The sequence below is a fragment of the Dendrobates tinctorius genome, unplaced genomic scaffold (assembly GCF_039654945.1).
Source record: "Dendrobates tinctorius isolate UK_male_01 unplaced genomic scaffold, ASM3965494v1 ptg000223l, whole genome shotgun sequence".
Classification (NCBI taxonomy): Eukaryota; Metazoa; Chordata; class Amphibia; order Anura; family Dendrobatidae; genus Dendrobates; species Dendrobates tinctorius.
This window is the reverse complement of record NW_027361890.1, coordinates 4405431-4430176: the sequence shown is the minus strand read 5'-3', so window position 1 is coordinate 4430176 and position 24746 is coordinate 4405431. Positions and strand designations below refer to the sequence as shown.

Here is a 24746-nt window from a genome sequence, read left to right as displayed (position 1 = left end):
TCTGATCTGATCTAAAAACCCCAAACCAAATAACAGAAATTGCAGTAGCGCCTTCATTGCCGCACCATGCACAGCGCCATCTTAGTCCATGTAGATGTGGTGCTGGTGTAAAATATCAAGCGGGATGCAGTGATGGGACGCAGGCAGAGCAGGGGTTAAGAGGTTTATTTACATGTTAATACTCCACGCAGGGAGATAAAAGGTTAAACATTAGAAATGGTGGCACAGTAAAGTTACAGTAAAGCACAACGCTACAAATAGCGGCAATTCGGAACTTGCAGCTCCTGCTGCGAACTCGATGGTGCCGGCAACGATGCCGGTTGATGGGGTTCAACGAAGCAACAATACCCCCCGTCTTCTGGTAATAGTGGTCGGTCTCTGGTACCTTCCACTGCCCCTTGTCCATATATTATCATGGCTAATTAACGACACGGGCCACAGTCCTGTATGAGCTCAACGTGGCTCCTCCACTCTCTCCACTAGTAACATCTGATAAAAAATGTCAGGGCAACTATCTACTAGCCCAGTGAGGGCGCAAGTGTTAGTCTGGTATGCGGTCTCTTTTGTGCAGCACGTATGCGGTACTCACGGTCACGTAAGGCACAGTCTCCGGTTCTCTGGCAGTCGATGGCCACACACTGTTCGTCCCGCTCTCCCTGCTCCCAGCTGTTGACGGCGGTCGATGGCGGATGCTGGTCTGCATGGCACTGCTCTGTGTACACGGCTCTGCACAGCTCCGTATTCTCTGGTTCGGATGCACACGGCTCTGCAGTCTCAAGCTCGGCGCCACACGGCTCTGCACTCTCTGCACAGCGGTACTTGTCTCTATCTCTCATTGGGTGCAGCACTGTCTGTCATTGCCCCGGAACACTCTGGTGAGGGAAGCAGAGCGCGCCGCTCTACGTGCTGCCCTCTGCACTTCGCCGGTGCCAGACTGTCTCTTTTGGATCGCTTTCTCCTTTTATGTGCCAGCTGCTGCGTGCCCTTTTCTGCTTCTCCCCACCCCCTCCTGTCAGCAGGAAGCTCCGTCTCTCTCAGGCATCTCTTATGCAGCAGAGGGAGGTCCGCTCCACTCAGGCTTCCCTCCGGGAGCAGAGGATGCAGCCCTTCTAGTTCCGCACCCAGCATGCAGGTACCCGAGGTCCGGTCTATCTTCTTACACTGGCACTAATGTTGTCTGCCATGTATCCACTCTCACTGATTGTTTTTCAAACTCCAACACCATCACGCGACCTCACTCTTTATACAGACACTTACGCACTGTAGTAAACCACCTAGGTCAGATACTGCTTTCTATTTTTCCTGCTTTCAGAATGTGGAAATTGAATTCATACATATATTGTTGTCAGGAGAACATTGATATGGGAATAATTGATTTTTACTATAAGTATTGTACAACATAATAGAAAGAACTGGTAGATCTTTTATTTCTTCCACGGACTTAGCAAAGGACCAGTGGATATTGATTACATATGGAGCAAAGGGGATTCCAGCATCTAAATTGGAAAGGGTTCTTTACAGTTACAGCAGTCAGACTGTGGAATGCTCGACCACAAGAGGTAGTAATGGCAGACACTATACCAGCATTTAAAAAAGTGTTAGAAGTTTTTCTGATAAAAAATGGCATTGTGGGTTATAAATAATCTAGTAATGATAAATAAATTATAATTAATTATGAAAAGTTGAACTTGATAGACCTATGTCTTTTTTTAACTTATGCATCTTTCTTTATGGTATGTATCTAATTAATTTTCTTTTCCCTAGTTTAATTCCAGGAATAGTTGACACAATTAAAGGACACATACAAGCCATTCTAAGTGACAGGGTAAGTGCAGATTACAGTCTGTTTTAATTTCTTGCCTTTAAAAATCTACATGTATTTGAAAGGAATGTAGTTTTTTAAACCATATGCTGTTAATTTTTTTTTATCTACTTTTTATTGTAGTTTTTTTTCTATTTTATTGTACATGATTATGATAAATGGCATCTTACCTGAACTCCTGTTAAAAGAATTCAGAGATATAATTTACAACAGACACATGGACCATAGGAAACAATACACTGAAGATGAACACTGAATTCTATGCATGCTCTGTGCTCTGCGCAGAGGTCACTGTGCAGGGAAGGGGATGAGGAAAGGTTGGGTATGAAATACTTTCCGTGAATAAGTGTCAACTTTCAATGAAAACCTGCTTATCATGATAATGAAATGACTGCTGAGAAGTGATCTCTACAGAGCAGGAAGTGTTATGAATGAGTCACCGGAGGAGGAGAAAACAAAAATACAAGCTAAGTCCAGAAAACCGGAGAGGTTGGTAGCTATCGGATTGCAGACCACTGATCCTATTCACCACAACTAACAGTAGCCGTGGGGGGTTCCTACAGTGCCCTAGACCCCTCGTCACAGCCGGAGAACTACATAAGCCTAAAGAAGGAAAGGGGAAATCTAAACTGCCCCAGAGCAGACCCCAAAGCAATAGACAGCCCCCAACATGTATTGTCGGTGAAAAACAGATGAAAACACAAACACAGACAGAAAGACAGGCTGAGCAAACGATGGGGCCCAACTAACTAGATAGGACAGGACAGAAAAGATGCTGGCTGCAATCCGCAAAAAACCCTACAAAAATGTCCCAACCATCTGATAGGAAAAAAGGCCCTGAAGTCGCTAGACTTCAAAATCACTATATCAGCACTCAGGTATATTCTGAAAACAGAGCAAAGAGATTAACTGATCAGAGACAAAAATGGAATTCAGCCAGTCCCAACCAGGACTGGCTGAATACAAACACTAAGGAAACCAGACAAAATCTCATGGAATAATAGCAGGGTAAAAAACTTAGCTTTTAGTAGACAGGAACTAAAATTGGATGCCAGAGCTCAGAGCAGAAAGGATCACCAGCAAACCCTGCAGGGCGTCGGCTGCCTTATATTCACTCAGAAATTCCAGATGTCCAATCACACTCCGCTTGTTCAGATAACAGGTTCTTCCCATCCCAATCAATTTCACTACCTCTCTTCACCAGCAGAGGGAGTTCATCAGACATCAAAGGTAAAGGGGAAAATGAACTCACAACAGTACCTCCCCCTTGAGGAGGGGTCACCGAACCCTCATCCACACCACCAGGGCGATCAGGATGGGCCAGATGAAAAGCATGAACCAATCTTTCAGCATGAATTTCGTATGCAGGGACCCAAGAATTATCCTCCTGGCCATAACCCTTCCATTTAACCAAATACTGGAGTCTCCGTCTAGCCAGACGAGAATCCAGTATCTTCTCAACCTCATATTCCACATTACCTTCAACCAATACAGGGTCAGGAGGTGCCACCACAGGAACTACTGGCTCAACAAACCTCTTTAACAGAGACTTATGAAACACGTTATGGATCTTGAATGTAACCGGAAGAGCCAACCGAAAAGAGACCGGATTAAGAATCTCCAAAATCTTGTAAGGTCCAATAAATCTAGGTTTAAACTTTGGAGAAGCCACCTTCATAGAGATATTCTTTGATGACAACCAAACCATATCACCCACCTTAAACTGGGGACCAATGGTCCTATGCCGGTTGGAAAACCGCTGGGCCTTTTCCTGGGAGAGAGACAACTTATCCACCACTTGGTCCCAGATCTGGTGCATTCTCTCCACCACAGTGTCAACACCTGGGCAGGCAGAAGACTCCACCTGCCCTGAAGAGAATCGAGATGAAACCCAAAGTTACAAAAAAAGGTGACATCAAAGTGGCAGAACTAGCTCTATTATTTAAAGCAAATTCGGCCAAGGGCAAAAATGAAACCCAATCATCCTGATCAGCAGAAATAAAAGATCTCAAATACGACTCCAAAGTCTGGTTTGTTCTCTCTGTCTGCCCATTGGTCTGAGGGTGAAACGCAGAGGAGAAGGACAACTGAATTCCCAGCTTGGGACAGAAAGTCCTCCAAAATCTAGAAACAAACTGAACTCCTCTGTCAGATACAATGTTCTCAGGAATCCCGTGCAAGCGAACCACCTGTTGCAAAAACAAGGGCACCAACTCTGAGGAAGATGGCAACTTAGGGAGTGGTACAAGATGGACCTTCTTAGAGAATCTATCACAAATCACCCAAATAACAGTCATTCTCTGAGACAGGCATATCAAAGATAAAATCCATTGAAATATGGGTCCATGACCTCCTAGGCACCGGCAAAGGCATCAACAACCCACTAGAGCGAGAGCAAGGTTTAGACCGGGAGCAAGTCCCACAGGACTGCACAGAATTCCTGACATCACGAGACAAGGAGGGCCACCAAAAAGACCGACTCACCAAATCTCTAGTACCAAAAATGACCAGCCAATGTGGAGCAATAAACCTCAGACATCACTCTCTTCCTCCACTGGTCAGGAACATACAATTTTCCAATGAGACAACACTCAGGTTTGTCCTCCTGAAACTCTTCCAGAGCACGTCTCAAATCGGGCGAGATGGCAGAAAGAACTACCCCCTCACCTAAGATGGTAGCAGGCTTGGTCACAATAGGAGAATCAGCAAAGAAACTCCTAGAGAGGGCGTCTGCCTTGACATTCTTAGTGCCCGGAAGAAAAGAGACCACAAAATCAAAACGTGTGAAAAACAAGGCCCACCTAGCCTGTCTAGGATTCAAGCGTTTGGCCGACTCCAGGCAAATCAAATTCTTGTGGTCAGTAAGGTCCACAACTTGATGTTTAGCTCCCTCCAACCAATGTCTCCACTCCTCAAATGCCCATTTCATAGCTAACAGTTCCCGATTCCCCACATCAGTTACGTTCGGATGGGGAGAACTTTCGGGAAAAGAAAGCACAGGGATTCATTTTAGATGTTACAGGATCTTTTTGGGACAAAACAGCTCCTGCACCAACCTCAGAAGCGTCCACCTCTACCTGAAACGGGAGTGAGACATCAGGTTGCTGCAAAACCGAGGCAGAAGTGAACCTTCGCTTCAGCTCCTGAAAGGAAGAAATAGCCTCCGGAGACCAATTCAGCACATCAGCACCCTTCTTAGTCAAATTAGTCAATGGTTTGGCAATACCAGAAAAATTAGCTATAAATTTACGATAAAAATTAGCAAAACTCAAAAACTTCTTTAGGGCCTTCAAAGAACTGGGCTAAACCCAATCATAAATGGCCTGTACCTTGGCCGGGTCCATTTCAATAATAGACGGAGACAAAATAAATCTCAAAAATGAAATCCTCTGTACACCAAAAAGGCATTGCGATCCCTTGACATACAGGGAATTCTCCCTCAAAATCCGGAACACAGTCCGAACATGTTCCACATGAGAGTCCCAATCCTTGGAAAAGATCAAAATATCATCCAGATAGATGATCAAAAATTTATCCACAAAATCTTGGAAAATATCATTCATGAAGCACTGGAAGACAGAAGGGGCATTAGTGAGCCCAAAAGGCATCACCAGGTACTCAAAATGTCCCTCCGGAGTATTAAATGCCGTCTTCCATTCATCCCCCTGCTTAATGCGAATAAGATTATACGCCCCCCTGAGGTCAAGCTTGGTAAACCAGCTTTAACTCTGGAGAATAGATCAGAAATCAGGGGTAACGGTTACTGATATTTAACAGTAATTTTGTTGAGGGAACGATAATACAAGGCCTTAATGAACCATCTTTCTTGGCCACAAAAAAAAACCCAGCACCTAAGGGTGAAGAGGATGGTCTAATATGACCCTTCTCCAATGACTCCTTAATGTAGGAACGCATAGCCTCGTGCTCGGGTACAGATAAATTGAAAAGTCGACCCTTAGGAAATTTACACCCAGGGCTCAGCTCAATTGCACAGTGATAACTCCTATGAGGAGGCAAAGACGCAGACTCATTCTCACTAAATACATCATAAAAATCAGCCAAATAGTCAGGAACATCATGCGACTGGGGAGATTACCAGCAAACCCTGCAGGGCGTCAGCTGCCTTATATCCACTCAGAAATTCCAGATGTCCAATCACACTCCGCCTGTTCAGATAACAGGTTCTTCCCATCCCAATCAATTTCACTACCTCTCTTCACCAGCAGAGGGAGTTCATCAAACATCAAAGGTGAAGGGGAAAATGAACTCACAACAAGGAAGTGTCTGCTAATTATTAGCCAAAAGGGAAAGATTACAGTTTTATTTTTAATAGAATGATAATAAAAATAAAAAAACAGCAACAATTCTTTAAAAACATGTTTAACATAATAAAATGATTAAATAATAGGTCTTTTCTTCTTATACAATGGGGAAAATTCATTAAAACTGGTCTAGTGCTTGTTCATGCTATGCCAGTCTTACTAGAGTGCAAAACACTGAATTAATTAAGAGGAAAAAGCCAATCAATGAATTCTATGCATCTTTTGAGTGGAACATGCTTCCATGCGCTACGCCAGGAACAATAGACTGGAATATTAGTTTTGGCATACAAAATGCCGCCATTTATAATGAATCACAGGGGGAGTGACCACGTCCTGTCCCGGTTCCTCCCAAGCTCCTACTCTGCATTGCCCAAACATTTTGTGGCTTTTCAAAGCTTTTACACCAGGTGTCTGGCATAAAAGCGGTAATGAATCAGACCCATTCTCTTTAACAAACTGCAAAGCAGAATATGTAGAGCTATAAAATTATATTCTAAATTTGTTTTTGTAACTAATCCAGTCATTTTATCTAGTTCATGATATCTAATAAGTATAGTTTCTCCTTGCAGAGATTGACATGCTAAGCATGCCGAGATGAGGAGACTTAAAGACGCAATACTCCTTAATTATGCAAACTGTCTCTTCGGAGAGGAAGATGACTAGAACTCTAGTGCCACCTATTGGAGGTAGCAATCCTAAAACTCAATGTTGACCCTTTAATGAGCTGTGTCCTACTTCCAATAGGTGGCACAAGAGTTCTAGCCCTCTTCCTCTCTGAAAAGACAATTTACCTATGACATGATAATCATATATTTCCTTTTATTTCTGCACAGCTTTGTTTAACTGTTTCAAATGTATTCCTGGGCTTGAATGCCGATCTTGGGCTGCTTGTAGGTGAGTAGCACTGTATGGGAGGGAACAGTACAAAAAGATTTTATTAAACCACCAACAGAGTCATCCAAATACAGTGATGAAAAACTGCATCCCCACTTGGGTGACTAATACATTGCCCTTGAATTCTATCTCTTAAGGTGCAAAGACTATTGGCAATGACCTTGGCATGCAATACATGATGCCCTCCCCACCTGTAGTGAACAATGACTATATGGACATGGATATGAATGTAAGCTGATGTTACTTCACAAGATATAATGTGATTTAAATTTTTGCCAGTTTTTGAATTAAAGACTTTTCCTACTAACAGCAACAGAATGTAATATAAATCCCATGTATTTTCGGTCACCATTTCCCACTTGGTCTTGTTTTCATCAGCAGCACAATGAAGTGTTGTCCAAGAGCATGTCACCACAATAGCCGGTTATTATTCACAGCCTTGACATCATCATGTACGGCACCCGACAATGATGGGGTCATATATTACACACTTATAGTGCTGCTGATGTAAACACATGGAATGGATGGCACTGATACCTGCTTGTTTTTATGTTTTTATGTCATTCTAATCCAATAATATATTTCCAAAATCATTATCAATTCAATATTGAGTCACCACAACAAAGCCATATACTGTTGTCTTAGTGTGATATGTCCATGCTCTAATTATCAATGGAAAATGTCCTAATCTAAGGGTGGATATCTCCTTCCTACAGTACTGGCGATCTCACTTTTATATAGCCATCTCTGAAGCTAGAATTGACCCAAGCAATAACCCCAAAATTCACAAAATCCAGTAGACCACCTTAGGACAACCGGAATTTATCTTCCTCTGCCACTAGCTATGTTGGATTGGGGTCCTTTTTTTGGGCTCACCAAAGTAAATGATTTTAGGAATCATTATGAAGCCGCTTTTATTGCTTCATAAATTTATTGTGCACACATCATCAATTATGGTCTAATGAGTTATCGGTAATTTAAACCGGTAAAAAATATACTCTAATGGCAAGTGATTGGCTCCAGAGTTAGCATACAGTGGGGTTGTCTTCTGTTGAACCTTACAGTACATTACTCTGTCGGAACCTAGGCTCAAATGAGAATCGTCTGGTAGGCCAATTCAACCATGGTCAATACATTCAGTAATATAATATATGAGCTAACATTAGAAATAAAAATTAAGGTAAAGAAAAATATAAATATAATGTCCATTTCTACATTTGTATATTCATTTGTTGTTTTATTAGGTGGAATACACCGTGCATGAGAAAGTTGTTGACCTCCCAACCGGAGAGAATGAATTCACACTGCCACCTGGAGCTGGAGACCAGAACTCAATGGTCAACATGGGCTTTTCACAAGACTTCTTCATGTCTCTGTTTACAGCGTTTCAGACCTCAGAAGGATTCAATTTCGAAATTTCATCTGCCTCGGTAAGTGCTGATAAAAATCTTTATATCAGTTACCTAAGTCTGTTTTATGTATGGGACGTACAGCTTAAAAATACTTTAAGTTTATACCTGCTTAATAACTCAGCCCCAACAAAAAATGGTTGGGGTAAGGAGGGGATGGTCACACATATAATTTAAAGAACATAAACATGCCAAAAAAGTTATTTAGCCTTTTCATATTATTGACTTCCTCTACCTTAAGGCTGGGTTCACACGTAGCAGAATTCCTGCGGAAATTAAAGCAAGAATTCCGGAATTCCATTCTGCAGGAAAATCGCCTTTTTTAATTCCCGCGATTTTCCCACCGAAAAACTAGCGATTTGCAAGCGTAATTAGCTTGCAGAATGCTAGCGTTTTCCAAGCGATCTGTAGCATCACTTGGAGAACTGATTGACAGGTTGGTCACACTCGTCAAACATAGTGTTTGACTAGTGTTACCAACTTTTTACTATTGAGGCCGCCTATGCAGCATCAGTAGTAAAAAGATCTAATGTTAAAAACAGTAATAAAAAAAAAAATCGGGTTATATTCACCTTCCGATGTCCCGCGCTGCGTCCCCAGGCTTCAGCGATACACGCGGCAGCTTCCATTCCCAGTGATGCATTGCGATAATGACCGTTGATGACGTCGCGGTCTCACGAGACCGCTATAGCATCGCGAGACAGCGACGTTAGCAAAGGACACTGCAATGCATCACTGGGAACCGGACCTGACGCGTGTATCGCTGAAGCCTGGGGACGCTGCGCGGGACATCGGAAGGTGAATATAACCCGATTTTTTTATTTTAATTCTATTTTTTACAGGGATATGGCACCCACAGCCCGGAGGAGAATCTCCTCTCCTCCGGTCTGTGGGTACCATCCGCAAATGTTCTGCTTACTTTTTGCATGGTGGGCACAGCCACATGCGGAAAGTAAGCAGAACAATGCATTCCTATGTGGGCGGAATCGCCGCGATTCCGCAAAATAATGAGCATGCTGCGTATTTTTCCGCGATGCGATTCCGCAGCGGGAAAGTCCGCAGCATTAGCACAGCATTGCGAAGTCCCATAGGATTGCATGGGATGCTGTTTTTTCGCAGCAAAATTGCACGGTAAAAACCGCTGTGAAAAAAACGCGACGTGTGAACGCAGCCTTATTCCTAAATTTTGATGAATTATCATGTAGGCTTATTTTTATAGTTAGTTACAAGTATGAACTGACTAGTCATGATCTAGTGAATAATGAACCCACGAGAGGGGGAAAGGAAGGAAAGCGGACCTGAGCTGACCCCTTTGCATTTAGTCAGTGGTGGATCTTGTGTTACAAAGTGCCTTTAGGTTTGTAACAGGAGGGTTACCTTTTATTGTAGTCGCCCTATGATGATGACTGCATAAATCCCTAGCCAGATATTGTAATTAGAAACAACATAAGAAAAAATATGAAAACTAGATTTTGGGTTCAAGACAAAAATATAATTATATACAGTGGGGCAAAAAAGTATTTAGTCAGTCAGCAATAGTGCAAGTTCCACCACTTAAAAAGATGAGAGGCCTCTGTAATTTACATCATAGGTAGACCTCAACTATGGGAGACAAACTGAGAAAAAAAAATCCAGAAAATCACATTGTCTGTTTTTTTTCATTTTATTCGCATATTATGGTGGAAAATAAGTATTTGGTCAGAAACAAAATTTCATCTCAATACTTTGTGATATATCCTTTGTTGGCAATGACAGAGGTCAAACGTTTTCTGTAAGTCTTCACAAGGTTGCCACACACTGTTGTTTGTTATGTTGGCCCATTCCTCCATGCAGATCTCCTCTAGAGCAGTGATGTTTTTGGCTTTTCGCTTGGCAACACGGACTTTCAACTCCCTCCAAAGGTTTTCTATAGGGTTGAGATCTGGAGACTGGCTAGGCCACTCCAGGACCTTGAAATGCTTCTTACGAAGCCACTCCTTCGTTGCCCTGGCGGTGTGCTTTGGATCATTGTCATGTTGAAAGACCCAGCCATGTTTCATCATCAATGCCCTTGCTGATGGAAGGAGGTTTGCACTAAAAATCTCACGATACATGGCCCCATTCATTCTTTCATGTACCCGGATCAGTCGTCCTAGCCCCTTTGCAGAGAGAAAGCCCCAAAGCATGATGTTTCCACCACCATGCTTTACAGTAGGTATGGTGTTTGATGGATGCAACTCAGTATTCTTTTTCCTCCAAACACGACAAGTTGTGTTTCTACTAAACAGTTCCAGTTTGGTTTCATCAGACCATAGGACATTCTCCCAAAACTCCTCTGGATCATCCAAATGCTCTCTAGCAAACTTCAGATGGGCCCGGACATGTACAGGCTTAAGCAGTGGGACACGTCTGGCACTGCAGGATCTGAGTCCATGGTGGCGTAGTGTGTTACTTATGGTAGGCCTTGTTACATTGGTCCCAGCTCTCTGCAGTTCATTCACTAGGTCCCCCCGCATGGTTCTGGGATTTTTGCTCACCGTTCTTGTGATCATTCTGACCCCACGGGGTGGGATTTTGCGTGGAGCACCAGATCGAGGGAGATTATCAGTGGTCTTGTATGTCTTCCATTTTCTAATTATTGCTCCCACAGTTGATTTCTTCACTCCAAGCTGGTTGGCTATTGCAGATTCAGTCTTCCCAGCCTGGTGCAGGGCTACAATTTTGTTTCTGGTGTCCATTGACAGCTCTTTGGTCTTCACCATAGTGGAATTTGGAGTCAGACTGTTTGAGGGTGTGCACAGGTGTCTTTTTATACTGATAACAAGTTTAAACAGGTGCCATTACTACAGGCAATGAGTGGAGGAAAGAGGAGACTCTTAAAGAAGAAGTTACAGGTCTGTGAGAGCCAGAAATCTTGATTGCTTGTTTCTGACCAAATACTTATTTTCCACCATAATATGCAAATAAAATGAAAAAAAAAACAGACAATGTGATTTTCTGGATTTTTTTTTCTCAGTTTGTCTCCCATAGTTGAGGTCTACCTATGATGTAAATTACAGACGCCTCTCATCTTTTAAAGTGGTGGAACTTGCACTATTGCTGACTGACTAAATACTTTTTTGCCCCACTGTATATATATATATTTTATAAATATATAAAAATGAATGTGTGTGTGTATCAAAACCAATCACGAAGCAGCTTTCATTTCACCAGAGCTGTTCAAAAGAAGCTGAGCTATGATTGGTTGCTATGACCAACAGTTTTCCCACTTGACAACACCTCAGCAGACACTGATATGGTGGGAGAAATCCAGCATCCCTGGGATCATAAGCTCCCAGCCATTGTCTGCCCCCCAAAAAGGAGCAGAGAGCACATGACAGAAATGAATCCCCCCCCTCCCGTGCCTATATACACATCACACATCCTCCGTCCCGTAGGCACATCTACCCTCTTAAAGGGATCATTGGTATGGAAGTCAGAGCAAATCCATCCAGCACTTTGGTTTTGACCCCAGGCCTCTCTTAAAGGGATCCCCGGTAGGAAGTTAGGACCGTTCTACTCAGCTCTGTGGTTCTGACCCCAGGGTCTCTTAAAGGGATCATTGGTATGGAATTTAGGGCAAATCCACTCTGCGCTTTGGTACTGACCCCAGGCCCTTCTTAAAGGGCTCTCCGGTATGGAAGTCAGGGCAATTCCATCCAGCGCTTTAATTCTGACTCCAGGCCTCTCTTAAAGGGATCCCCAGTATGGAAGTCAGGGCAATTGCCTTCAAATGCTCTGGCACTGACCCCAGGCTCTCTTAAAGGAATCTCCTGTATGGAAGTTAGGGCAAATCCCTCGGCGCTCTGATTCTGACCCCAGGCTTCTATTAAAGTGATCATTGGTATGCAAGTCAGGGCAAATACACTCGGCGCTCTGGTTCTGATCCCAGGCTCTCTTAAAGGGATCCCCGATATGGAAGTTAGGGCAGATCCACTCAGCACCCTGGTTCTGACCCAAGTCCCCTCTTAAAGGGATCCTCGGAACGGAAGTGAGGGAAAATCCACTCTGCGCTTTGGTACTGACCCCAAGCCTCTCTTAAAGGGATCCCCAGTATGGAAGTTAGGACCGTTCGACTCAGTGCTCTGGTTCTGACTCCAGGCTGGCGGAATGATGTGGGATATTAGTGGTAGTTGTCCAGTGGCTCTGGCTGATGGGATGATGTGGGATATTAGGAGTAGTAGTCCAGTGGCTCTGGCTGACGAAATGATGTGGGACATTATGGGTAGTAGTCCGGTAGCTCTGGCTGATGGGATGATGTGGGATATTAGGAGGAGTAGTCCGGTGGCTCTAGCTGACGGGATGATGTGGGATATTATGGGCAGTAGTCCGGTAGCTCTGGCTGATGGGATGATGTGGGATATTAGTGGTAGTAGTCCGGTGGCTCTGGCTGATGGGATGATGTGGGATATCAGGAGGAGTAGTCCGGTGGCTCTGGCTGACGGGATGATGTGGGATATTATGGGCAGTAGTCCGGTAGCTCTGACTGATGGGATGATGTGGGATATTAGTGGTAGTAGTCCGGTGGCTCTGGCTGATGGGACGATGTGGGATATTATGGGTAGTAGTCTGGTAGTTGTCCGGTGGCTCTGGCTGATGGTGTTAGGGCTGGCGGAACGCATCAAATTATAAAATAATAGTAGGTGCATTCGCAGCCCGGGGTCCACCGTGCAGAGGTGGTACACTGCTGCTAGATAATGGCGGACGCTCAATATGGTGGTATAATGGTGGAACACATGCAGGTTAAACATCACCCGGTGTGCACAGGACGAACTCTGTTGCTTCATAGAGCCACCGAACCGCTAAACACAAATACCGAGCCTGTTCAAGCTCACAGAGCTCGGGGAGATGAACGCTCAGTATATGGTCACAGGACTCGTATCCAAGGACACGGGCCGGCGTCCTTCTAGACCTACTGAGCATGCGGCGATGCAACCGCGAATGCTGCTAACTGAGTCAGACTGCCGCGGAGCGACAGTGACTGCCGCGGTACGATAGTGCTCAGTAGTAGGCGACACCATCGGACACTAGTGCTGTGGACTGATGTGCACTGTGGCCTATAGCATAGCCACTGACTGGCGCTGACTCTAATATTGATACCTTAACCACATGCATAATATCCAAGGGAGGGGAATCTTAAAAGGCATTCACCAGGTACATGCATCCGTCATCATCCACACATATAGCAACTAGAGTGTATATACTAGCGCATGGCCGAGCGGCCATGCAAGTTTTTTATAGCCGAGACCTTCCGGAACCTTCCAGATCCCCCTGATGGACCAATCAGAACTGGAGAAGGACCTGGGCATGTGACTCTCGATCCCCAATGGAGGATCGTCACATGAGCATGCTCCGTGGAGCGACGGAAGGACTTGCGTAGATTCTGGAGTCTTTTGCTGCTGGCCAGGCTGCATTGTCATACCTGAACCAGAGGTGGCAGCAGCAACCGATCCCAGACTGCTGGTCTGGGCAGAGCGCCGGGACCGACAAGTCTGCTGAGCAGGCTCCACTGCGGCTGAAGGAGAATGGGAGACCGCAGAGTGCAAGGCTCTGGATTCCTGCTGTGCAGTGGCAGGAACCCGACACCTAACAGATGGGGTGATGTGGGATATTAGGACTGGTAGTCCAGTGTCTCTGGCTGACGGGATATTAGGGGTAGTAGTCCGGTAACTCTGGCTGACGGGATGATGTGGGATATTATAGTGAATGTAACTATACGGAATGGGCGGGGCTCTACACTCAGCTTTATATATAGATATAATCATTATAATTTGTTATAACTAACCGTAGTTAGTTACTATGGCCGGGCTCTTCCGCTAGTATATATATGTTTAACGTACATTTTGATTGGTATAACGTCTTGTAAGTTACCTGTGCCTTGACCCAATAATTATTTTTGGTTCATTTTTCTGTAGGGGATTGTCGGTAGTTACCTGAAAACATCTGTCCTGGGATCTTATATCTCCGAGGTATATATATTTATTGTACAGATATACATATATATTTATTATGAATATTCATATTTTTAAATCCGCCCCTTCTAGAAGGTGATTTAAAATACAGACATTATACACCAATGAGAATTGAGTAAGGCTATGTTCACATGTTGTTTTGCATACCGAAACAGTTTCAAATTAAACAAAACAGATGGCTATTTAATTGATCACTTTTCTATAGACTTCAATGCAAAAAACAGATCCAGTTGAAATCAGTTTCTTTTAGCCAGACACAAAAGTTGTGTACGCATAACTTTTTTCTACTGGATCCATTCTGATGACTACTGGACATGTGAATATCACCTAAGGTCACAGCTATGTATTTACAAATGTCAAAACTGTATTCACTTTAAAAAAGTAATTTATAATCTAGTGAATCCCTAGGCTTGCTTAAAGGGATTATTTGCTTTAGTAAACCCATTTATAAATCTTCTAAGTGGTCATCTGTTCAGAATCATCATTCACTTGTGTGGAAAGTGGCTACAAAGAGAACCTTTACACTGGAGAACCCTGGGATGTCTGTGCATTTTAAAAACCCCTATGTAATGCTTAACCCCTTCTTGCCATGTGATATTATAGTACTTAACATGTCCGTTGCCAGTGTGTGAAGTGGGCTCAGGAGCGGGGTCGGTACCATATCCTGGAGATGCTGTCTATGCTACATGGATGGTGCCTTCCATCAGGGCTGCCACTAGGAATTTCAGGGCCCCATACTGGCAAAATTTTTGGAGCCCCCTTGAGACTCCGCCCAGGCTCCACCCCAGCCCCGTCCACCACCCCTCGAACTGCCCACAGTCCCACCGCTCTCTCTCAGAAAAACTCACTTCTCACCAATCACACATTAACAGTTCCCATCTCCACATCACATACATAGCCAGCAGCTCTTGTTTTGGCCAAAAGATTTTTTAAATCTGCCACCATGACAAGGTAGACTCTTTTGGCTAGGCCATACTCTACTATGACCTATTAAACATTTGTTAAAATATCCAATACAATTTAGATATATTTTTTATTTATTTTTCAATATTTAAAATGACCAATAATATTTCATCCAAAGGGACAAATACCATCGCACCATGACCAGACACCATATTACCACCACATGGTGATCTATAATACCACATACAAGGAACAAATACAGCCACACCATGACCAGACCACATAATACCACCACAGAGACAGAATAATAGCACATACAAGGAACAAATACCACTGCACCATGCTCAGACCACATATTACCACTACATGGCGACCAATAATACCACATACAAGGAACAAATACAGCCACACCATGTCCAGACCACATATTACCACCACAGTGACAGAATAATAGCACATATAGGGGACAAATACCACCGCACCATGCCCAGACCACATATTTCCACCACATGCTGACTGAATACAATAATACTGATAATTGCTAAAAAAAATAATAATATTATCACCATAAGTGCCATTATACACAGGAGATCTGTACTTAGTATGCAGTGTCTGTGTACAGGTAATACAGTGATCACCAGTGATATTATACACATGAGCTCTTTAAAAACCGCTGGCGACAGTGGTTTTTGGAATACATGACTCCCCCAACTATTTACCATTATAAAGGAATATTATGTCCCTTAAATTGTTTAATAAATAATATATTGTGCAATATTTTTGTTTTATCTTAGTGTTTTTTGTGAATGTGCTATTACTGGGAATTGAACTTTCGGTTCTGCAATGGGGTTGTCCAGCTTTAGGAGGGGTTGAGTGTTGTGCCTGTAACACCACTACCCTTGCTATCCGGTTAGGGTCTGTGCACACGCTGTGGATTCTGCTGCGGATCCACAGCGGATTTGGCCCTATGGATCCTCAGCAGGTCCGCAGACATTGTACAGTACAATGTTAGCCACTGGGATTTCACATGCTGCAGATTTTTCCCGTGCGGATTTGCTGTGGTTTTAAATCCGCAGCATGTCAATTCTTTCTGTGGTTTGACACCTGTTCCATTGTCCAGGTGTCAATCCGCCGGGGGAAAACCACTGGCAAATCCGCAGGAAAACCGCAGGTCACTTTACATGCGGTTTTACCTGCAAATCCACGTGGAAAATTCCACAGGTGAATCTGCACTGTGTGCACATACCCTTATGGGTAATCCCAGCTAATGGGATGTGTGCCTGTCTCCTATGGATACTCATAAACCGCTTATTCCTGTGGCTTTAAGCATTAAAAGCACAATATTCACTTATGTTTTAAATAATTATGTTTAGAATCAAAGCGCAATTGCAATAATTTTTTTGGAGATAATACGCTGTGAAGTGCGCATGACGATAAGGTCTTTTGCCCTCAGTAAAGATGGCGCCGACAGGCACAATGAATTATAGCGCATGAGTGATAGTAAACCGGATTCTGTGTGTCAGACTTACGGTTTTGTGCACTGGGCTGTTCAGAATGCCGGTATTCGGCTTGTTTGTTATAATGGTTTTGGGGTGAGTCATATTTAGTGCAGAGTAAATACAGATAAAGGTCTTTTGCTAGGGTAATTGCATCTCTCTAGAAGAGTTTACAACATACAATGTATATATATAGCCATGTGGCAGACATAGGTTAGAGCCCTGAGTAAATATATGTAGATCACATAAGTATGTCAGTAAAAAGTGCTCATTGTGCAAAAGAGATACATAAATGAATATAGAGACCGAAAGTGAAAGTAAACATGGCAGCTGATAATGAGGTACCTGACCTGCTGGTGGCAAAGGCTCCCCGACGCGCGTTTCACGTAGGCTTCTTCAATGAGGGGTAAGTACTGTATGTACTACACACTTTTGCACTTTTTTGAGCCTATATCTGTTTGAAGCTATAGATATATGACAGCTAGTCACAAGTTTGATCCTTGTGCTTATTTATAGAGACTTTATTTACATACATTTTTTAATTAGGGTAGCCTTTTCTATGTTAGTTTATCCCTTGGTTACACTCAAGGCAGATATTTACAATCTTTTGGAAACTATGTCATGCTGTGCACATCTATTTTAGATTATACATATAACTTGACTGTAAATTTATATTGACTGATGACATAATTCAGTGCACTCTTTTCCCAAAATTTTGTTCTGAGGGACCTCTGCTGGTTGCTATTTTTGCATTTATGTATCTCTGTTTTGTGACTTTTACAAATGAGTCTCACTATTTTTGATTATCTACCAAATAAAATGTTGGTTTTAACAAGATAAAAAGTATTTCTTATTTTTATGGTACATACTTCCCTCCTATCTTTGTTTGCATTTATTGTTAATAGGAAGTAATCATAGGCCTTAGTGCATAGCATATTGAATTTCTACAGTGATTGCAATTAATTGGTAGAACCAACAGCAACACACCCTATGGTTCTCTTGGGATCTGTGTATCAAAAAGCGACTGTCCGCATGGACAACCACATTGACTTAGTAATACTTATTTTTGTACATTTAAATTGTGAAGTTATATCTGTAATGTATAATATTATTTATTTTAGATCAGTATGAAGTACCCACAATCTCTTCCTGTGAAGATAAATATTGTTCTTAGCCAAACACCTATAGTCACTTTCAAGTCCAACCAGTTATTAGTCCAGATTACTCCACAAGTAGAGATCTTTGTCGTCCAGCCCAAATTACGTATTGAGAATCTGATGACTATCAATGTGGTGAGTATGAATTTGACATAGAGAGCTGAAAGTTCAGTTTTCTGAATGATTTTCACACTAACAATCACTGATCAATAGGGAATGAGTTAAGGAGAATCAAAAGTAAAAAAAATAAAGTTTGTAAAATTCTCAAGAAAAGAGGCAGAAAAAAATCTGGAGGTATCTCTTGGCCTTTGTGGCTGCCAAGGGACAGTATAATACTATGGATGAAGCAACATTAAGGGATAGACGACTGCTAATTCATTTATAATCAAAATTGAGGTTCCCCCAAAACTATCTTTCTTTTGAGGACCATTCTAATCCATGTATTACATAGATAACCTTTTGATACCAATAAGTGAATAGTATCAAAAGGAAAAAAAAACAATTACTGGTCTAGTCTTCCAATAATAAAAACTTACCGTATAATCTAGCGACTATTCCAGCTGAATGGGGATTGTCCAAGCTTTGTCCTAATGAGATATACAGAATATATGTCTATTTGCCCATCTATTTGCATACAATGATTGAACAGCCTAATATTTATATATAAACCATCTATCTATATATACACTGATGATTTTTCAAGTTTTCCCACCTACAAAGAGCAGAGAGCTCTGTAATTTTTATCAGAGGTACACTTAAATTTTGAGAAAATCGCATTGCATGATTTTTACATAATTAATTAGCATTTTATTATATGAAATAAGTATTTGATATAATAGAAAAGAAGAATGTATTATTTGTTACAGAAATCTTTGTTTGCAATTACAGAGGTCATACATTTTCTGTAGTTCTTGACCAAGTTTGCACACACTGTAGCCTGGATTTTGGCCCACATCTCCAGATCTTTCAGGTTTCAGGGCTGTCACTGGGCAACATTGAGCTTCAGCTTCCTCAAATGATTTTCTATTGGATTCAGGACTGGAGATTGGCTAAGTCACTTCAGGAGCTTGAAATGCTTCTTACGGAGCCACTCCTTAGTTGCCCTGGCAGTTTGTTTCGGGTCTTTGTCATACTGGAATACCCAGGCACTACCCATCTTTAATGCTCTTTCTGAGGAAAGCAGGTTGTTGGCCAAAATATCGCAATGCAAGAACCCATCCATCCTCCCTTCAATACGGTGCAGTCATTCTGTCCCCTTTGCAGAAAAGCACCCCCAAGATATGATGTTTCCCCCACCATGCTTCATAGTTGGGGCAGTGATCTTGGAGTTGTACTCATCCTTGTTCTTCCTCCAAACGTGGCAAGTGGAGTTTATTTTGGTCTCATCGGACCACATAACCTTTTCCCATGCATCCTCTGAATCATTCAGATGGTCATTGTAAAAACTTCAATCGGGTCTGGACATATGTTGACATGAGCAGGGGGATCTTGCATGCCCTGAAGAATTTTAATCCATGACGGCTTAGTATGTTACTAACGGTAATGTATGAGACTGGGGTCCCAGCTTTCTTCAGGTTATTGACCAGGTCCTGTGTAGTTCTGGGCTGATTTCTGAACTTTCTCAGAGGCGAAACCTTGCATGGAGCCACAGACTGCGGAAGATAGACATTCACCTTCCATTTTCTAATAATTGTGCCAACAGTTGTTGCCTTCTTACTAAGCTGCTTGCCTATTGTCCTGTAGCCCATCTCAACCTTGTGCAGGTCTACAATTTTGTCCCTGGTGTCCTAAGACAGCTCTTTAGTCTTGGCCATGGTGGAGAGGTTGGAGTGTGATTGAGTGTGTTAACAGGTGTATTTTATACATGAAACGAGTTCAAACAGGTACAATTAAGTCAAGTAATGAGTGCAGGGTAGGAGGGCTTCTTAAAGAAAAACTAACAGGTCTGTGAAAGCCAGAATTCTGGTTGATTGATAGATGATCAAATACTTATTTCACGCAATACAATGAATTTTAATTATGGAAAAATTATACAATGTGATTTTATGGTTTTCATTTTTAAATTTTGATCTCAAAGTTGAAGAGTACATCGAATAAAAATTACAGACTTCTCTGTTCTTTGTAGGTGGGAAAACTTGCTAAATCAGTAGTGTATCAAACACTTTTTTTAATACTGTATATATTGTATATATATACACACACACACACACACACTATATTGAAGTTTTATTGAAGCCACTGCCTTAATAAATATAATGCTTTCAACTCCTATAAAATTTTAGGGAGCTAATTTGCTTGCCAAGTTGGATGTTAAAGGAGGAAATCTCAAGACTTCACTGTCACTGCAAGGGTATGAAATAGTGTCACTTGTTTTCTTGTGTGGATGACTTCAGTTATTGCATTAATGCGCATTCATTTATGTATTTAATCTTCATAAATTCATTTTTAAAGGCATTTCTGTGTTTTATTGCAGAGATCTTAATCTGGTAATGGCATCATCTTCTTTTGGAAAATGCAATGTAAGTCAGTGTACCCTACTTGGTTAATAAAAAGACTAATGCTATATTTAGCCAGTCATATTCCAAGAGGTTAAAGTCACAAATTAGTCCAAGGGCTTGTCGACTTATACCCCTGTGTATGTTCATGACTTGTATGATGATAGTGGTGTGATGTGAGACTGAGGCAACAAAGTGGACAAATGAACCATGTAAGGGCTCGAGCAGATGAGCACATGAATCGGACTCGTGCTATCTAATTTTTCGATTGAATTGCACATTAACCCATGTTATACAACAATGCTGGTCTGATGACTGTCCATGAGAAAATAAAGTCACAGTGTTCCCTTCTAAGCCTCAAATGAGACCTAACTATTCAAGTCTATGGGTGTTATATTTACGGATCCATTTCAACTATTAATCTAGGAAACGTATGTGATAATACTTTTTTAATGTAGATTTATGTAAATAGATAGCACAGGGATCACACTTAGATGTCACAATGATGTCACATGGACATTTAAAATGGACACACGGGTGAAAATCACCTGAGTTTTCTGGATGAAACTCGTACGATTTTTCATACTGGCTTTAAAGAGAATAGCATTTATACCTGTTGACCTCAGCCATTAAATGTTTGCTGATTGGTTGTATGCAAGTCGGTGACACAACATAATATGCTACCAATAATGATGATTTTAATGAGCCAATTGACCGAAAAACAAACGTGCTTACAAAAGCCCATAATCTGCAATAAAGCACTCTAACTAATGCTCATTCTCGATTATTGGCTCATCTAAATGGGCCTTTATAGGCTGAAGTGGTTATCTCAACTTATTAAGAGGTTAAGTGCTTGTAAAAGCTGCCAATTTTGTATTTTATCTTTTATTAATGTTATAGTGTATCAGTGACAGGCAAGTAGCACAGTACTTCCAAGCTCTTATCTAGAAGGTGTCACAGCACTGCATTGAAGCTGGACAGGTAGCTGAATTTGGTCACCTTTAGTGCAACTGCACTTCTGTGATACTGCAAAGGCAAAGCTACATCTGTTAACAGCATTAAAGAGAGCACAGTGGATCAGCTATGCTACTAGTCTGAACTGTCAATCATCAGGAGAGCACCTTTCCCGGGCAAACAGGAAGCCAAGAGGCAAGAAAACAGTGAAACTACTGAAGAATGAAAATGCAAGAAACAGTTTAACATAAGAAATGTATGGTAGTTGAAATTTATGACTTTCAAGTTCATAGTCTTTAAGGCAGGTTTCACACTTGCGTTTTTTTCCTATACTTAACATGGGTGCGCATTAGGGTGACCGGATCTCATATGGGGGGGAAAAAATGTCGGAATCTTGTTCGTCTGGACCCCACAAAACGATTCCCCTTTCCAGATATTGAGAGAGCCAAAATTTGAGCTCGATCAAACGACGTTAACCCGTGCCGCTCGTTGCTCAAAATTTGAAAAAATCCAAATTGAGGTATTTTAAAAGATTTAGGTATTTTGCATAGTCTGTTAGACTATAAAGAATGTGACAACAACATTGCAGAAATAGCCCTGACCAAATTTTCGAACCATTTGTGGTATTTGAATGCAGAGTTGGTGGGATTATCGTTTTTTGATCCCACCATTACAGACAATGAAAAGTTGTTAATGGCTAATAAATTGCTCAGTAGCACAGATGAACCATCAGAGCACGCTAACCTACATGAGTTGATAATTTTACATAGTTATCTAATCTATTCTAGAGCTTTTGTTAAAGTAGTTTTTGAAACGTCAGAATATAATGCTCGGCATTTGCTTACAACTTGCAGGACATATTGCTTTTGTTCTTCATCTTTTGTCAGAAGGTCGTTAAAGTCGGTTACTTCCTACCTCTTTTAATTTTTCTTTCCTAACTTTTGGATTTACAACCCTAGCGTGCTCTGATGGTTCATCTATGCTACTGAGCAATTTATTAGCCATTAACAACTTTTCATTGTCTGTAATGGTGTGATCAAAAAACGATAATCCCACCAACTCTGCATTCAAATACCACAAATGGTTCGAAAATTTGGTCAGGGCTATTTCTGCAATGTTGTTGTCACATTCTTTATAGTCTAACAGACTATGCAAAATACCTAAATCTTAAAATACCTCAATTTGAATTTTTTCAAACTTTGAGCGACGAGCGGCACGGGTTAACGTCGTTTGATCGAGCTCAAATTTTGGCTATCTCAATATCTGAAAAGGGGAATCGTTTTGTGCGGTCCAGACGGACAAAATTCCGACATCGATTTTTTGCGGTCACCCTAGTGCGCATAGACATGCGTTTGTATGCGTATGCGTTTTTTTGTAGTGTGCGCCCGGGCGCACAAAATGCATCCTGTTGCATTTTTTGTGCGTCCGACCTGTCTCAAAAAAAGCATGCGCATGCAATGCGCACAAAATTCACCCAAAAACACATTATAGTCTATGGGAGTGCTGACCATTATAGTCTATGGGAGTGCTGACGTGCATGGTAATGCGCTCGTCAGCGCAAAAAAAACACATGTGTTTTTTTAAAAAAACATGCGCAAAAACACAAAAAAAGCATAATAACGCATGATGCGTTTTTTATGTGTTTGCACTGCGCACGCAGCGCAAAAAAACGCAAGTGTGAAAGTAGCCTTAGACACTTTTCAGATAAAGGAGTTGTCCACTACTCAGATAACCCAATAAAAAGTGAGAGCTCCTGTTAAGTGATGAGCGAATATACTCGTTACTCGGGTTTCTCCGAGCATTCTCAGGTAGTCTCCGAGTATTTGCAAACAGGCAATCCCCACATGTATTCAGGTCATCAAGCAGCCACAAATCATGCAGATGCGGAGACACAAACTAAATCTCCAAGCACGCCAAAATACTCGGGGAAACCCGAGTAACGAGTATACTCGCTCATCACTACTCCTGATGCCTTCTCACTTCCTCTGGATGTCAATTATGTCCAAAGGAGGGGGGAGTGAAGCCAGCACTGATAGGCTGCAGGGCTTGCATAACTTAATGTCATGAGAGCCAAGGGAGAGCCAGTGCTGACACTGCTGGAAGGGAGTATAAGTGTTCTTATTTTACTGGAGGGAAACATATGGATTCAGAAGAGGTTGTTTGAGTAGTGGACATCCCTTTTAATCACATAGAACAGAATCTCCTTGATTTCAGTAGTGACAATTGGGGTTCTGAACACCCAAATACACAGCTAACAAAACATGTGACTTGTCACTATGACATGTCAAAAGTTTTATGAAGCTGCAATTACACTTTTAGTGGTGTAATGGAGCGGTATTCACACAGTGTGGTAAAGAGGTAGTGACCCAGGTTAGTCCAACTTAAAAATCTTTATTTTGGCGACTTACAACAAAAAGGCAAACTTTATCCTCAGGATAACAGCCAGATTGTCAATCAGTCCGTAACACTCCACTACCATATTACTGTGTCAGTGGCTTTGCTTCCCTGGTTCTGGTCTCTGATCAGACTCACACAGACCTGTCCTGCACAGAGTTTCCTACTCTGCTGCTTGACAACCAAAAACTGCCCCACCCAAAGCTAAATTGAAAGTTTAAATGGGAATTGTGGACATGGGCCACTCCCAAAACATGGAGTGGAGGGAGAGACTCATGCCGCTACCAATCCTAAAGGTCTCTCCAAAAACAAAAGCCCATGTCAAGTTTTCTAAATTTAATATAGTCAAATTGCTTGACCAAATCCACACTTTTATTTTGCATTGCAACCACAGCTGTAGCTATTATTACAATGCACTCCAGCTGATTCAATATGCTTCTAAGCACCTTCTAGGGGATACATAACAGTCCTCGCATATAGTTCAGTTCCCCTCACTACCTCTGGCTATGGAAAGTGCTTGAAGAAAAAGTGAGCAAGATATAGGAAACTTTGAATATGCTATACTATTTCTAATATATCTTTGTGCTTCCACCATAGCCTTCACTGCTGGCTGGGTACATGCATACAGTGTTTGAGAAAGCCTACCTACTTCAGATTAATAGTAAGTAATGTTTCATCAACAGCTGTGACTTTCCATGGTGCTGTCAGTAACAAGAGATGGAAATTCCACTCCTTCTAATGAGTAGAAATGGGCATATTGACTACTCCTTGTTAAAGAAAAATGGATTTATAAGGATATTCTCAAAATTCTATTTGCTTGACCCCTTTCTGACATCCGACGTACTATCCCGTCCACGGTACCCTGGCCCGTATGACCGTGGACGGGATAACACGTCGGGCCCTTTAATGC

General features: G+C 42.0%; 1 protein-coding gene across 1 annotated transcript in view; it reads left to right on the top strand.

Moving 5' to 3' along the window:
* Positions 1-24746, top strand: part of BPIFB2 (BPI fold containing family B member 2) — a 48450-nt gene that overhangs the window by 15488 nt on the left and 8216 nt on the right. The window contains exons 6-14 of the mRNA XM_073555260.1: positions 1765-1825; positions 6978-7038; positions 7176-7267; positions 8283-8468; positions 14381-14434; positions 17958-18128; positions 20276-20343; positions 20467-20512; positions 24434-24497. Of these exons, the coding sequence (XP_073411361.1) occupies positions 1765-1825; positions 6978-7038; positions 7176-7267; positions 8283-8468; positions 14381-14434; positions 17958-18128; positions 20276-20343; positions 20467-20512; positions 24434-24497 (803 nt within the window). The remainder of the gene's footprint in view (positions 1-1764; positions 1826-6977; positions 7039-7175; positions 7268-8282; positions 8469-14380; positions 14435-17957; positions 18129-20275; positions 20344-20466; positions 20513-24433; positions 24498-24746) is intronic.